Source organism: Taudactylus pleione, unplaced genomic scaffold, assembly GCF_031769625.1.
Source record: "Taudactylus pleione unplaced genomic scaffold, aTauple2 ptg000225l, whole genome shotgun sequence".
NCBI classification, from domain to species: domain Eukaryota; kingdom Metazoa; phylum Chordata; class Amphibia; order Anura; family Myobatrachidae; genus Taudactylus; species Taudactylus pleione.
This window is the reverse complement of record NW_028284627.1, coordinates 13,313,475-13,329,994: the sequence shown is the minus strand read 5'-3', so window position 1 is coordinate 13,329,994 and position 16,520 is coordinate 13,313,475. Positions and strand designations below refer to the sequence as shown.

The 16,520-nt window shown below is 48.6% G+C and overlaps 1 protein-coding gene across 3 annotated transcripts in view; it reads right to left on the bottom strand.

The window, feature by feature from the left end:
• Positions 1 to 16,520, bottom strand: part of CLINT1 (clathrin interactor 1) — a 98,667-nt gene that overhangs the window by 10,874 nt on the left and 71,273 nt on the right. For all 3 annotated transcript variants that reach the window (XM_088478944.1, XM_088478943.1, XM_088478945.1), the window contains exons 4-5: positions 11,668 to 11,776; positions 2,103 to 2,267 (exon numbers count right to left, since the gene is read on the bottom strand). In XM_088478944.1, the coding sequence (XP_088335070.1) occupies positions 2,103 to 2,267; positions 11,668 to 11,776 (274 nt within the window). The remainder of the gene's footprint in view (positions 1 to 2,102; positions 2,268 to 11,667; positions 11,777 to 16,520) is intronic.

Below are 16,520 nucleotides of genomic sequence, written 5' to 3'. Positions count from 1 at the left end.
TATATACATACATACATACATACAGTATCTCTCTCTATATCTATCTGCGGGGGAATTCAATTATTTGCGATGTTGAATAGAGCTGGGAATGAGTTCCCGGAGCTATTCAATTTCCCGCATTGTTAACCCCCGACTAGAGGACTTCTGCTAGCATGCTCCAGGGGTGACAGCAGAAATCAGACTAAACTAGTGCCGCAATGATAGTTTCCAGAATTGCGACCAGCACTTAAGTCAGAAAATGCAGGTCACCGTGTCTAAGCACCTGGTTTAAGTGCAAGGCGTAATGGGGACGAGTGACTAGCTCCGGGAACTCATTCCCGCCGCTATTCAACATCGCGTTCATTTGAATTCCCCCCCTATATCTCTATCTGGTGTCTTCATGACCTGATGCTCTTATACTTAGATGTCATTGAGGAATTGCATGACTGTATGTTAGTTTTGCAATTTAGGGCCATATTCAATTTGAGGCGAAAAGTCCGACCTTCGTTTTTTCCTGGGATAAAGTATCGGGCGCGTGCCCGCTTATCCCAGTATTCAATTAAGAATCAGCGAAAACGGGACCCAGCAGAAAGGTAAGTATCGAAAAGTCCAGTCACTTTTGGGGAAATCAGCCTGTCACCCCCCCAAAAGATGGTCTGACATGGGGGATCACTACGGGTACCCCCGATTTGGCATGCTGAAGGTAAATGGGGTTTTTAAACAGCCGCGGCAGGTGCATTAATGCATCTTTGAAGAAGTGGTGAAGAATAGCACTTAGCTTTTTTTTTTTTTTTTTTTTGTGGAAAAATAACTAGTCCCATCAAATTTGGGGTACATGACAATGGGTGCAAGCATATTTTTAAGTCCCTAAAGTCATTTTTTAAAATTCTTCAAAAATCCACCTGCCGCATCCACCCGTATTCTAGAAAACACCTGCCGCATACTTGGGGACCCCCCCCTTTGAAATTGAATATGGGGATAAATGAAAATAGCGAAAAGGACGTCATTGGCGTCAACTGACTTTTCGCTCCAAATTGAATATGGCCCTTAGAAGGGGTTATATATCCAGGTATAAATGTAAGGTTTCTATATGTTTTTACAGCAGGACATGGTTACTAAGTAGGCCTGTTATACATATTTCATTCATTCCCAGATAAGACCAGGGACCTCATTCAGACCCGCTCGCTAGATACGATCACTCGCATCCAGCGTATGCAAATTTGTCAAAGTGACGACATGGGAAGCGATCGCTCGCCAAGGCATAAGCACAACCACTTTGGCTGTGCAAGCGATTGCTCTGTGCATGCAGACACCCATTAGCGTATGTTGAGACACCCATTAGCGCACGTCATCTCCAGGAAGTGTATTACAACATTGGTACATCGAGCACCATCGGTAGCGAACACAGCGCTTGTGGTTGCCTTACCCTGCCGCAAGCACTGCGAGGACTTCAGTGTAAAAAACAGGCATGTGACGTGTACTATGACGCTGCCTGTTAATTACGCACGCCTAACAAATGGCGTTGCAACACTCAGGCACGCCTGCGTTCTCACCTCCAGTCCCCCGTTATTAGTGTCCTGCCCCTGTTACCACCCACAAACGGCCTCTCCTGTCACTCATTTCACTGGGCTGTCTTTGCTGGGCGAGCGAGCGGGCTGCGATCGCACAGAGTAGTTCGCACACGCGCAGAACAAAGCGTGCGCAAACCATCGAGCGGGTCTGATTGAGGTCCCAGGTTTTTGGCTGCACATTTATGAGCTCTGACTGTACAATGCCGTAAAGAAATTAAGTTTTTAGCTTATCAGGTAAACAGGGGTCATAATTCTGACCCCATGTTATGTACACTTTCTTCCTATATACAAGCTGGGAGCACCTAACACACCTGTCCATTATATCTAGTATATCATCATATATACATCTAAATGGATACAGCTGAACTAGTATATTGCCTTCTCCTGCAGGAGTTTATAGCAACAGAACATTTATTAGATAAGGTACAAAGCATTGTCACACATGGCTTGTGGAGGGTGCCTTTCATTGCAGTATGCCCATACAATGCCAAGCTATAAATCACTGGTTCCCACTGCCCATGGCGATTTGTGCAGCACACACACAGTACTCACTGTATCTGAACCCCCCAGCACTCTCAGATGACACCCCAATATATTTGTCCTTGTTCTTCTTGGCTTTCTTCCTCTCCTCTCGGAGGCGGTCGTCATCTTGGACAAACTCCACCATTTCTTTCACCTTCTGTCGGATATTGATGCCTTGGTCTTTGCCGTTTTCATCTGGAAAAATTGAACAGTAATTGGAAAACCGCTAATTATCCCGAGTGATATTGTAGTGCCAAGTCCATAAGAGCACTATGGTATAACACTGATTTAATTCCAATATATCTGGTCTATTGTCTGGAGCGCTCTAATAGCTTAAACTTATCTATTGCCCTCAGCAGGTTGGGTTCTGCTAAAGGAGACAACTGGGTAATAAGCTTTGAAAAGGGGCAGAAGCACACCTGAAACAGTCAACCTACACCTCCTCTCTGGGTGAACTCATCGGTTCCTTAGGCCTCCAGTATCACCTCTAGCTCTTATCTCCTGATCTCACGCCTCCTCCCCTCTCCCGGGTGTCCAGGTGCCTCTCTGCCATCTCCTCCTGGATGTCAGAGTGCTTACTCAAACTCAACATGGCCAAAAATTAATCATTGTCTTCCCTCCATCTAGAGTCTCCTCACCTCCCGACCTCTCTATCACTGTCAACACCACCACCATCTCCTCTGTTCCCCAACTCCGCTGCCTGGGAGTAACTCTTGACTTTTCCCTCTCCTTCGCCCCCCACATTCAATCTCCGCTATGTCACTCACATCAGAACCTTCCGCTCCCAGGATGCCACCAGATCATCTCCTGCATCGACTACTGCAACATTCTCCTCACTGGACTCCCCTGCTCCCATACTGCTCTTCTCCAATCTGTACTTTATGCTGCAGCTAGACTTATCTTCCTCTCCCACCGCTCCACATCTGCCTCTCCTCTCTGCCAATCCCTTCACTGGCTCCCCTTTCCTTACAGAATCCTTTTAAAAATTCCTAACCATCACCTACAAAGCCATCTTAAACTCCACAGCTCCCTACATCTCCATACACACTCCCTCCCGCCATCTCCGGTCGGCCAATGACTGCTGCCTTACTTCCCCTCTGGTTACCACATCTCAGATCAGACTATTTCCCAGCCTGCCTTGTTTCAAGATGGCACTAAAAAAAAAAATATGAGATATGGTAAGAACTTACCCTTGTTATCTCTATTTCTACGAAGTCCATAGGGTTCCACAGGATACCTTGGGGTATAGGTGTGACGTCAGTCGCTGGGCACCATAGAGTTAAGCTTTTCAGCCTCCCAGGATGCACTAGGGTCCCCCTCCTATACCCTGCCCCCGAGCCAAGGCACTTCAGTTAGTTATCAAGCCATAGGCCGGAGGAGGAGAAGGAAGAGAGAGAAAAAAGATCTGGACACATACAAGAATCACATTCTCACCAGAGGGAGACGGAAAACCGGTGACCAGAGCAAAGCCCATCTGCAGCACAGGTGCGACAGGGCGGGAGTCCTGTGGAACCCTATGGACTTCGTAGAAATAGAGATAACAAGGGTAAGTTCTTACCATATCTCATATTTTCTACTTCAGGGTCCATAGGGATGTCCCAAAGCAGTATCCTTTAAGGGTGGGGACGCTCCTGTGCAGAAAGGAGAATCCGCCGCCCGAAGGAAGCATCCTGAGAGGCGAAGGTGTCAAACCTGTAATACCTCACGAAGGTATGGACAGAGGACCACGTAGCAGCCTTGCAGATCTGAACTGCCGAGGCACCACGTCGAGCTGCCCACGAAGGACCCACAGACCTAGTGGAATGAGCCTTCAGAGAAGGAGGGACCGGTAGGCCTTCATGAAGATAAGCTTCAGAAATAGCCATACGGATCTAGGCTGCCAAAGTTTGCTTTGAAGCAGGCCAACCCTTTTTACGGAAGCCATAGAGGACAAACAAAGCGTCCGACTTCCTAAACGAAGAAGTGCGGTCAACATAAGTCCTTAAGGCCCGCACAACATCCAAAGAGGCCTCACCCACGGAAAGACCCGGTGAGTTAAAGGCCGGAACAACTATTTCCTCGTTAACATGAAACTGGGAAACAACTTTGGGAAGAAACTCGGGCCGAGTACGGAGCACTGCCCTGTTCCCATGAAAAACCAAGAAAGGGGGTCTACAAGAAAGAGCCCCTAACTCAGAAACACGTCTGGCGGAAGCAATGGCCAGAAGGAAAACAGTCTTAGCTGTTAGACATTTAAGATCCACTGAGCCCAGTGGTTCAAACGGCGGTTCTTGGAGAGCCCTCAGGACCACAGCCAAATCCCAAGGCGCCACAGGTGGAACAAAGGGCGGCTGAATGCGGAGAACACCTTGCATAAAGGTGCGCACATCCGTGATTGTAGCAATCCTACGGTGAAACCAGACAGATAGGGCCGAAACCTGTACCTTCGAAGAAGCAAGGCGAAGCCCATGATCTAGTCCCGCTTGCAGGAAGGCGAGAATCCGAGACAGACGAAACTCCCACGGTGCATAACCTCTCGGTCGACACCACTGGAAGAATGTATGCCACACACGATGGTATATCCTCGCGGAAGACGGTTTCCGAGCTCGTAACATGGTATGCACCACAGAGCTGGAAAACCCCCGGGACCTCAGCATGGCCGTCTCAACAGCCACGCCGTCAAAGACAGCCAAGTCAGATCCGGGTGAAGGCAAGGACCCTGAGCAGAAGGTCCGGTCGTAGCGGCAACCGCAGAGGACTGTCCACGGACAGACCCTGAAGGTCTGAGAACCAGTGCCGTCTGGGCCACGCGGGAGCTATCAACAGGAGCGTCCCTCCTTCCTGTTTGAATTTCCGGATTACCCGTGGAAGAAGAGAGACCGGAGGGAACAGGTATGCGAACCGGAACGTCCACCGGACGGACAGAGCATCCACCAGAGACGCCCCTTCGTCTCTTGTGCGAGACCCGTACACCAGCAACTTGTTGTTGTGCCGGGACGCCATGAGGTCGATTTCTGGAAGACCCCACCTGTCCACCAGTAGTTGAAAAACGTCCGGGTGCAGGGACCATTCCCCCGGATGAACGTCCTGGCGACTTAGAAAGTCCGCCTCCCAATTTAGCACTCCCGGGATGAAGACCGCTGATATGGCCGGAAGATTGCGCTCCACCCCAAACCAGGATCCGAAAGACCTCTACGAGAGCCGCCCAACTGCGAGTTCCTCCTTGCCTGTTTATGTAGGCCACGGTGGTAGCGTTGTCTGACTGGACCTGCACCGGGTGACCCTGGAGAAACCGCTGTGCCTGCTGGTGAGCATTGAAGACCGCACGGAGTTCCAAGATATTTATTGGAAGCTCCGCTTCTGTCGGCGTCCACCTGCCCTGGAACAAGTGTGGACCCGAAACTGCTCCCCAGCCCCGAAGACTGGCGTCCGTTGTCAACAGGACCCAATTTGGAACCCAGAACGGACGTCCCTTGTTGAGGTGGGTCGTCTTTAACCACCACGCAAGGGACAGGCGAACCTCCGGGGTGAGCACAATCGTCTGGGACTTCAGAGACGGAGGCAGCCCGTTCCACTTGGACAGGATCAGGTGCTGCAGAGGTCTGGAGTGAAACTGGGCGTATTCCACCATGTCGAACACCGACACCATGGAGCCCAGTAACCTCATCGCCGAGTGTAAGGACACCTGGCGGCTGTGCAGACAACTGCGCACCCTTGACTGTAAAGCAGAGATCTTGTCCTCCGTCACGAAGATCCTTTGCTGTCCCGAGGCCAATAAGGCTCCAAGATGCAGAATCCTCAGAGACGGGATTAGAGTGGACTTCTGCCAGTTGATTAACCAGCCGTGCCGTTGCAGCAGTGCAATGGTCAGGTCCAAGTGGCGTAACAGGAGCTCTGGAGATCCTGCCACCAATAACAGGTCGTCCAAGTACAGCAACATGCGGACTCCCTGCAGCCGCAGAGAAGCCGCCATGACCGCCATCACCTTGGTGAAAACACGTGGTGCTGTCGCCAGGCCAAAAGGTAACGCCCGAAACTGGAAGTGGTCCCTGCTGATTGCAAACCTGAGGTACTGTTGATGGCGCAAAAGAATAGGGACATGCAGGTAAGCGTCCTGTATGTCCAATGACACCATGTAGTCCCCAGGTTCCAGCGCCAGAATGATGGACCGTAGGGTCTCCATCCGAAACTTCGGGACACGCAAAGACTTGTTGAGTGCTTTGAGGTTGAGAATCGGACGATATGACCCATTGGGTTTCTGTACCAAAAATAGATTTGAATAGAAACCCTGGCCCCTCTGGGAGAATGGAACAGGCACTATAACTCCAGCCTGGAGCATAGTGTGCAATACCTTCCGCAGCTCCGTAGCCTTGTTCCGATCTGATGGCAGACCCGTGGTGAAGAATCGAGCCAGGGGTCTGTGCCGGAAGGAGAGGGCGTATCCGTGGGAAACCACCTCCAGAACCCAAGTGTCTGTCGTAGTGGTCGACCAACACTGGGCGAACTGTAGCAGGCGGCCTCCCACCCTGGGATCCCCAAAGGGAGGCCCGGACCGTCAGGCCGCAGGCTTGTCATCTGGCTTGGGGGCCGGACGTCTGGTACTCCATGCCTGCTTCCGGGGCTTGGCCGATTTCTTAGGACCAGCCTGTCGAGGAAACGACTGTGGTTTGGGCCTGCCCTGGGCCCTAGATGACCGAAAGGACGAAGGTCCAGAACCAGAAGGAGCAGCGGCCGACGGGAGACAAGCCGATTTGGCTGCCGCCAGCGTGGCCACAATCTTATCCAGATCCGGACCGAAGAGAACTTCTCCGGTAAACGGCAACGCATCCAGACCCTTTTTGGAATCTGCGTCCGCCTTCCAGGATCGCAGCCACAAGGTGCGACGAGCAGCTACCGCTGCTGAAGAAATCCTAGACACCAGAGTACTAATGTCTAGGGCTGCCTCGTTGATGTAGGTGGCCGAATCACGGAGATTGCCAATCAACTCCGCCTGTTCGGCCAGACAGTCGGATTCAAAAGAAGCCTCTAATGAATCCGCCCAGCGCTCCATCGCTCTGGCAACCCAGCAAATGGCCATAGCCGGCCGTGCTGCCCCCCCCCGCAAGGGAATAAGCGGACTTCAGGCAGATTTCCACCTTGCGGTCCGTAGCATCCTTAAGGGAGGACATTGATGGCATCGGCAATGTGGCACTACGAACAAGACGGGTCACGTGAGAATCCACCTGTGGAGGGGATTCCCACTTTGCAAAATAATTATCCGCGAACGGATAAGCCACCGCCAGGCGTCTCTGCGGCTGGTATCTTTTGCCAGGCTGTTTCCACGCCTCCTCTAAATGGTCCACCAACTGACCCGAAAGAGGAAAGACTGTGGCATCGCCCTTCACATCCTTGAAAAAGGCATACTTAGATTTAGCCGCTGGGGGAACTTCGTCCTCAATCACCAAGGCTGTGCGGACCGCCCAAATAAGTCCAGGAATATATACTTTGGACTTAGCATCAGCGTCCTTAGTATGGAGAGGTTCCTGATCGTAAGGATCCAGAATCTCCCCATCATCAGACGTCCCCTCGTCATCCTCATAAGGAGCCGACAGAGACGCCACCGGCCGTTTATGCGGCCGCATCACAGACTCCCCTTGCAACACATCCGACAAGTGCTGTACAGAACTCGTCAGGGAGTTAACCCACGCTGGCTCCTGAGAAACCGGGAGCGGGGAAATAGGGAGACTGTGGGGCACCACCAATTGTCGTGGGAAACCCTGCATGGGTGACGACACCACTGACTGCTGGGATAAACCCATCGGTGTAAACGCGGGCTGCGGAGCTAACTGGCCCACTAAGGCTGTAAGCGCCTGAGCGAAACAAGCCCAGGGCGGCTCCTGTACCGGTGCTGTAACCGTAAGAGGCCGCGCCATGGACAAACACTGCCGGCAAAGGCCCTCCGCGCTACCCTCCCCCTCCGCTAACGGTACTTTACACGTAGTACACTGTAGCCGGAGGGGAAAATCACTTTCGGACATGATGGCACCACGTATGTGACCTCTCTCACCAATTATAACTTAAATAGGCGAGAGACCACCCTGCAGCACCGCAAGGGCTTGGCAGAAAGAACAGGGACAGTAATAAAGCTGACAGTTTTGAGAAGATAAAGTTACAGGCAGCAGCGCTAGCACAGTCACATACAATGCAAAGAAAATCAATTCCTGCACTAACAGCGCTGATCACTCAACTACGCAGACACAGGGCCTGGTAGGACACAGCGCTGCATACACAGACCTGACCACAGCGGAGGAGAGGTATGCGGGGGGACCAAGACCACGATGCTTCCGTCCAGCGCTTCCAGCAGCGTTCACCATGCGTTCTGGAGAAGATGGCCGCCGAGGAGCAGAGAGGAGGCTGGCCTGGGGGACGAGCGCTGCCACAGGACCAGTCGGCAGCATGCAGAGAGGGCTGTGTGCAGCGGGGGAGGCACCGGCTGTGAGACAGGGAAGGCGCGCTCCCCTGGCATGCATTTAACCCCTGGGACGCCGCAGCGCTACCGCTCTGCTGCGGTCCGCTGTCCCAGGGGGTAGTGGAAAGCGCAGGTTGGTCGCCTGGCTCCACGCTGCAGCCAGTCCCCAGGGAGCCCCCTGCCTGGGGACTTAGGACCATGTGACCAGGGGGGACCCACCGCGGGACCCCGCTGCTTACCTTTGTCCCCCTTGGATCCGGTCATGGTCCGGAACATCTGGGATCACCGCTAGCTGTGACCCCAGATGCTCACCAGCATCCCCGGATCGGTACCGGCGTTCTGGTACCGACGGGGGTGTGGGGAAGACAGCATGGACGTCAGGATTGACTGTCCATGCTGTACATCCAGATGTGCAGCCACAGCTGCACTGAAGAAAGCTTCAGGGGCTCTTCTAGCCCCCACTCCGACAGGTGCACCCGACGCCGGCCGGGCACCAAACTAAACTGAGGTGCCTTGGCTCGGGGGCGGGGTATAGGAGGGGGACCCTAGTGCATCCTGGGAGGCTGAAAAGCTTATGGTGCCCAGCGACTGACGTCACACCTATACCCCAAGGTATCCTGTGGATACCCTATGGACCCTGAAGTAGAAAACACCTGTTCATGAAAGCATATCCATCCAACATTTAGCCGTGTCACCACATAGTCTACCTCACCCTCTTGCACTCTCCAATTCTCTCACTCGTGCTTCCTGCCCTTATAGCTCCCCATACACTTGCTCACTCCTCAAGTCTTCCGTTTGTCTCCCCCTTCCCTTTAGACTGTAAGTTCCATGAGCAGGGCCCTCCGCCCTCCTGTTCTCATTACTTACTTCTCTTGCACCACCAGCGACACTCTACACCTCCTTGGGCTCTCTGTCACTGGGCTCCACTCCTGCAACCTAGACCCATTTTATGTGCCCATGCCGATAGCTACAGGTTTCAACTTACGCTGAATATTTCCATTGCACCAGTGGCTCTGTTGAGATTTGTAGTGCTAATTGTTACCTGTCCACTGTATTGTACTGTACTGTTTTATTGTTTTGCCTCTGTACGGCGCTGCGGACCATGTGCAGCACCCTATAAATAACGTTTAATAATAGTAATTATAATACATCACAGTTCGTCAAAGTCCGCCATTATAGTCCAGGTCTTAAGGATATCTATGCTTGAGAACACGTGTCTAAATTAGTACATCAGTCAATTTGATTTTACTATTTTGACTCAAGCATGGATAGCCTTAAAACCTGGTCTGCAATGGCAGAGTTTGGGAAACACTGACCTATATAATACAAAGGAGTATTTCTGCACACTTATTATATTGACAATTATTTATGTGGACTTTATGAGTTAGCAATTTAATAAACAGTAAGCTTATATTTCCACGGTGTAAGGCTAAAAGGAACGCTACACTAACTATGGGGTGAGATGCATCAAACTTTGGAGAGAGATAACTAATCCCTTACTGTCATTTTTCAAACACAGCCTGTAAAATGGCAGTTGGGAGCTGATTGGTTGGTACTTTCTCTCTCTCCAAGGTTTGATACTCCCCCTATATCTTTTTCCTCATGATGCAAAGGGGAAGGATTAGTGATGTCACAGAAGTTTGGAGCCACTGACTGACACAACCACGACAGTCTGGTTCCTATTGAATTAACAAGACTGCCTTCTCATTATTATTAGAGTCCCCAAAATGGCTGCCCCCTTGAGAGTAGCTTACAGACCAGTTTTAAGAAAATTACTTTAAAAAGCTTTTCTAGTAAACAGCAAATAGGTCAATACCATTGGTTAGAAATATCATAATTAACCAATTAAAAGAGGGCAAAAAAGTGTTTCTCTGTAACTAGACAATGTCAAGAGACAAATGGGGACAAAATGGCTTCTAACCACATTTCTATCAAGATCAAAAACTCTTAACACAGTGTATAAGTTTTTACACATAAAGCAGTGAAAGCTGCAAAATACTCACTTATGCCGCGTACACACTAGAAGATAAAGTGAACGATCGTTCATCGCGTTCATTATCGTCCAGTGTGTATGCAAGATATCGTTAAGGATGTGAGCTTCCGCAGATCATTAACTATGTCTTTCATTGCCCGTACTTGCAGAACAACCGGATAATATCGTCAGGTTCGGGGATGAGGGAGAGTGCCGTCACTGAACTGTATCGTCAACGATATCGTTTAGTGTGTAGGCTCAATGGTGTTAACGACATTGAGCCCGGCAGTGAAGGTGAAATACTTAATGATATGCTACATTTATTTATTTATTACCAGTTATTTATGAGTTATTACATGAGCGATATCGTTAAGTGTATATGAGCCTTTAGAGACCATTCGTATTGTAGAAGCATTTTTTCCATTGCCTAAAAATGAACAAGGCGACTATGCGGTCTTTGAAAGAGTTAAAACTGCTGAAAGAAATATCTATATATCACAGCTTCCCATGCCTCCTCCTCATTAATACACCTCCACTCCTGTCCCCATTAAAGACTACGTGAAAGCACGCACAAAGAGCCAATTTCTAGCAAATTAACACGTTTTACTGGACAGACTACACACAGTGCACTCCGGCTTCTAATTGCTGATAACCTGGCTGTGAGAGACCCAGCCGCTTCTTGGAGTAGAAGAATATTACACCAGTCGCCTGCACTGTACCAAACCACCCTTTTTTTTACTTTAATTTGAATGTATTCAAAACACACCCGGCTTTCCTTTGCACTGTAAATATTATTTGGCGTAGGCTAGAGGGATAGTGAGGTAAAATAAACCCAGCTTCAAACAGTCGTTCTTGTGTGTTGGAGGGCCGACCTTTTTCCTGGTGTATAATTAAAGCGCTCCCTTTTCTCTCTGCCGCCACAGGGGACCAGCCTCTGGTGCATATATTAATATAAACCTAGGCCGCTTGTGTTGTGCTGCTTGTGTTGTTATTGGGTTTCTCCTCTCGGCAAAAGTTCTTCTCCTCGCTAATTAATACTCTAGGGCCCCGTGTCTTGGAATCTGTTCTTCACACAGCCTGCAGCGGCTCGGGCCCAATTAGGCCTCTGCAGCCTGTGAAGACGTTCGGGTGAGTGACAAGTCCAACAACTGCTTTAATTTGCTCCCTCCCAACATTTTTTTTTTGCTAATACTCACCTACAAAGTGGTAATTTTCCATGGATCGTAAGTCATAAATGTGCTCCCTGGCGCTTGTGACGACTCGCTCCGATCCGTTCCGTATGAGGTACGCCAGCAGCAGCATGGACTGGAGGAAGGGGAGAGAACAGGGATGTGCAAATTAGCAATTTCACTCTGTAGAAGTGAAGCTGGAGCCACAGTGAAATGATAGTGAGCTGTAACCCTTCGTCTGCCAGGACAATGTTACCCATGAGGCTAAACGAACAGCGATCAGGTTTATATAGTGGCAGCATATCTTGTGGCATTTAGTGTTACTTACCCAAATTTAACATGTCAGACATATGGTAAGATCTAACTAATATTAGCCACATTTCTATTACATAACTCAGATACGTCATGTTTTGTGAATTTTGCCGTAATCACAGAAACAACATCTGTAGCCTGTGACTGACGGGCTCAGAAACTCCCATATGAAAATTAAGCTTGTCGTCTTGTTAGGATGCCTGTCCTTCTAGATATGTTGGTTAGTGCACTTTACAGCCTGCTGGTGTCATTGTGGCTACTGCCGTATACATAGGAAACCCTCCGTAGTCAATGGCAGCCACGCTTGCAGGCTAGAAGGTGGTAGATGCAGCTACTCAAAACGTTCACAGATGTGCGCATAACTTTTGAATGTTCCGCTGCAGTGATGGCCTGTGGCCGCTGCTAACCTCGGCTCTACATGAGAACTCAGAGCAAATACACAAATTCTAGCCTAAACTGACCTAACACTAGGGGCTATATTTACTAAAGTGAGAGTTTTTAGAAGTTGAGATGTTGCCCATAGCAACCAATCAGATTCTACTTAACATTTAACTAGAACCTTCTAGGAGATAATAGCTAAAATATGATTGGTTGCTATGGGCACTTTAGTAAATATAGCCCCTAGGACTTACACATTCCAAATTAGACTGTTTATGTACAAATGACTGATCTTGTCGTATTAAACATATATACACTATTAATATGCAGAGATATATGAACCAAAATAAATGTCAGATTTTGTCAGATTTATTTATTTCTTTTAAATCCTAAACCACTTTTGGTGCTAGTGTGCGTCAAATAAAATGGTTCCACCTTATTTTCATCCGGATGCCTAGTTTTCAGATTAGAAACCTTTAGAACAGAAAATTGTTAGTGCGTTATAAGACAAAAGCCAGCCACACACACTGCGATATCGAGTGAGTGGCCTTATACAGATGTTCCCCACACACTATTCCTGCAGTCACGCCAAACAGCCCCTCTCGGTACGCCAGGTCCTGTGCAACTCTGCTTGCGCCCATCGTCTTTTTTGCACCTTTATCTTCCAAAAATGCATTATTAGCCACACGGCGATGTGACGAAAACGCACCAGGAGACTGCACTGATTTAATATGATGGTATGTAGTTATGTGACTGGCAGCAATCCCGAGGGTAGAATGACAGCTAGGAATTCATGATAGGCATCGAGATACCGGTGCGGGGAGGTGGGTTAAGTTTAGGCACCCCTGGGGGGAGGTTAGAGTTAGGCATTAGGGGGAGGTTAGGGAAGGGCACCCCTAAGGGAGGGTTAGGGGGAGAGGGGAGGGTTAGGTTACTTACCTGCTGCTGTCGGGATTTCCTCCCTTTGGGCAGACACTGTCGGTATTTGAACTGGCGGCTAAACAGCCGCTGGCATTTCAACCCCATTCCAATATGATATGCGACTGTTCTGTTATGATTCATTTGTCACACATAGATATACAATACAAGTGTTGCATATCACATTAATCAGTGGTGTCTCCTGGTGCGTATTAGTCGTATCGCAACAGACGCATTTTTGGGCAAAAAAAAGAAGTTCAGCGCAAGCAGAGTCACGCGGGACCATGCTGCTCACTCACGCCAGGCATCTCGTATCATGGCATATTGAGGAGACATCTGTAGCTCTGCATATAAAGTGCATAACGATCAGACAGGAAGTCTTTGTGCGTAGATAAAAGTCCTCCCCAACAGAGATTACCTCAAATATCTGTAACCTCTACACACATTGGAAGCAGACAATTTCCTCACTGAACCTTATCCATGACAATCTAATCCCATCAATCTAATACACTGTAGCTCAAGTCGAGCCCATCTCGGCGTTCCAGGCAACTCAGCCGCGCCGTGTCTCTCGCTCGCTCAAAATGTGCGTCTTATTCTCATTTACAAAACAACTGGAAGAGAAGAAACAAGCTAGCTCGCACTGATCAATCTGATGTGCGATATTTGTATATCTGTGTGCTTCTGAGTCTGCATCTGTGTAAGAAGGGCTCTGATGCGAGCGGCCGCTGCTTTTTTTCACGCCAAGTTCCATTGCATTTCATCTGTGACTTTGCACGTCCCTACGTATCTGCGCCCAGCGTCTCTAGCACACAGAGTGGTGTTTTTCTGCGCCTGCGATGCAAATAAGATGCAAAATGTAAAGCAAAAATCTGGTACGCTACCCCACTCGGAGCGTTTTAATTGCGCCGAGCGTCTCACGCCGTATGGCGAATAGACGCTAGGTGTTTGAGGACACATCTGTAGGGGGACTTACCAACCAAATATTCATGAGGTACCAGGTTTCCAGTGAAAAGCTGCCCTTTCATGAAGAGCGGTCTCCTCACACAAAGTCTGCATTGCTGTGTGTAGGTGACAGGTGTAATATAAATAACTCTGCTACCAAAAGGACATGATTAACGTGAGGACTGCCGTCATGTTCTGCTTTTTCTGCAGACTCCTCATTGCCCGCTTGCTTCGTCTCCCTATTGTACACTACGGCCAGCTATATTGGAGCTTTGTCAGTAGAGGACACTAATAACATGCGATCGCTTTCTAGATTTCATTTCACTCGTCCAAGAGCATTACAGTAATTGCACATTCTGCGGGATTCACCGGCGTTAAGCATATGGGGCAAAGACACAGAAGCTATTAAATGTGAATTATGGAGCAGGTCATGCTTCCAATTGACTCCTCTAGCGAATGAAAGTGCACATGACTGGAGACAAGTGTGTGGGGCGGAAGTCGGAGCGTGTGCTCAGATGTGCTTCATAATCAAGATACAGATGGAATGAAAAATGGCTGAAATTTCACAGATGGCAAAATAGATCTAAGTATACTCATTGTGCGGGGGAGGTCAGGAAAGTAACATCAACGGAAAGGTCATAGAACTACGAGTGTCACAATTATACAGAGTCATTTTTCATTCAGTTTATTTTTAATACTTAGAGAAAAAAAAAAAATCACCATATGTAATCAATTTACCAGGCCTCTCTGCTAAGCAGTAAAGGATATATTGCTATGATAAACTGCGGCACATTATAAAAGGTACAGGATACCTTCTATGTTATGCAAGTGGCCGAGATGTTTCACTGCCGGTGTCTTAACATGATCACAGTCATACACATTTAGAATATGCTGGGAAGGGTGTTCACTACATTTTTGGAACATGGCTACAAGGATTGCATTCATTCTGCCACAAGAGCATTAGTGAGGTCAGGCATTGGTGTTGGGTGATGAGGCCTAGCTCGCGGTCACAGTTACAATACATGCCAAAGGTGTTTGAACGGGATGAGGGCAGCATTTTGTGCTGGCCATTGTCATGCTGAACCAGGGAAGGCTTCCCCCAAACTGTTGCCGCAAAGGTGAAAGCATTCCATTCTCTAAAATGCCTTTGTATGCTGTAACAGGAATATTTTCTTCCACTGTAAATACGTGGCCCTGGCCAAACCACGAGCAGCCCAGCCAGATGGTGACGTTCCTCCTGCTCCAGGTGATTGCTATGCTGGAGTTTGACATAGCACACGATATTCTGAGGCGTGCATGTGGCTGCTCGGCTAGGACACCGCAATTAATGAGGCTCCAGAAGATCAGATCTCATGCCTTGCAGAGGTAGTATGGAACATGATAGTGAGTGCTGCCACTGAGGACAGATGATTGCACTTCAGTAATCGGTGGTTCCGTTCTGTGAGTTTGTGGCCTATCACTTTGTGGCCAAGGTGTTGCTGCTTCTAGGTGTTTCTACTTCACAGTAGCAGATGACTGGGTAGCTTGAGCAGAAATTTGAATGACTGATTTGTTGGGAAGGTGGTAGTGCCACATTGAAAGTCAAAGGGATCTCGGTAGGAGCCATTCTACTGCAAATATTTGAATCTAGAGATTGCAATGGCTGTATGCTTAATTTTATGCATCTGCAATGGGTAGGGCTGAAATGGCCAAACATGCTTATTAGTCCACATACATTTGGCCATGTTGTGTATGTAGCAGATATGGACAATGACGTGTATCCACTTCTTCTACATACAATAGAAGCGGCCATTTAGTGCACACTATTTACTGGGAATTAACGACATAACTGACATACGAGGCACTGGGATGTCACTAGTTCAGAGGCTGCCATCACATGAATATTGATTTATGCCACAAAATGGCTGCCTTCACTGTGGGTGCTCTTTAAGCGTCCGCTACATAAAGCTCAGGGAGCCATTTTGTGGCTGCCTATTAATTCTGTAAGATTTAGTAACGTCACTCATGGCTCAGTGACATCGCTAGTGCCTAGTGACTTAATGAGACTGAATATTTGTCCAGTCCACAACATGTCTGACTCCACCACATGTAGACAGGTCCAAGTGTCTTATATTTATCATGATATTGCCTATTTTTGTAGAGCTAAAAACATACAGAGTGTAGTGGAACCTTGATTATAAAAACATATATGGTCATAAATTAAAATTATCTGGACGTTCACAAATTGCTATATATTTAATATGAAGGGGAGAATTCAATTCGGCAGATGTGGTGCCGGAGATCACGTATCGTCCAATTACAGTAGCCCTGGCGTGGCAAGCATTCTTGTG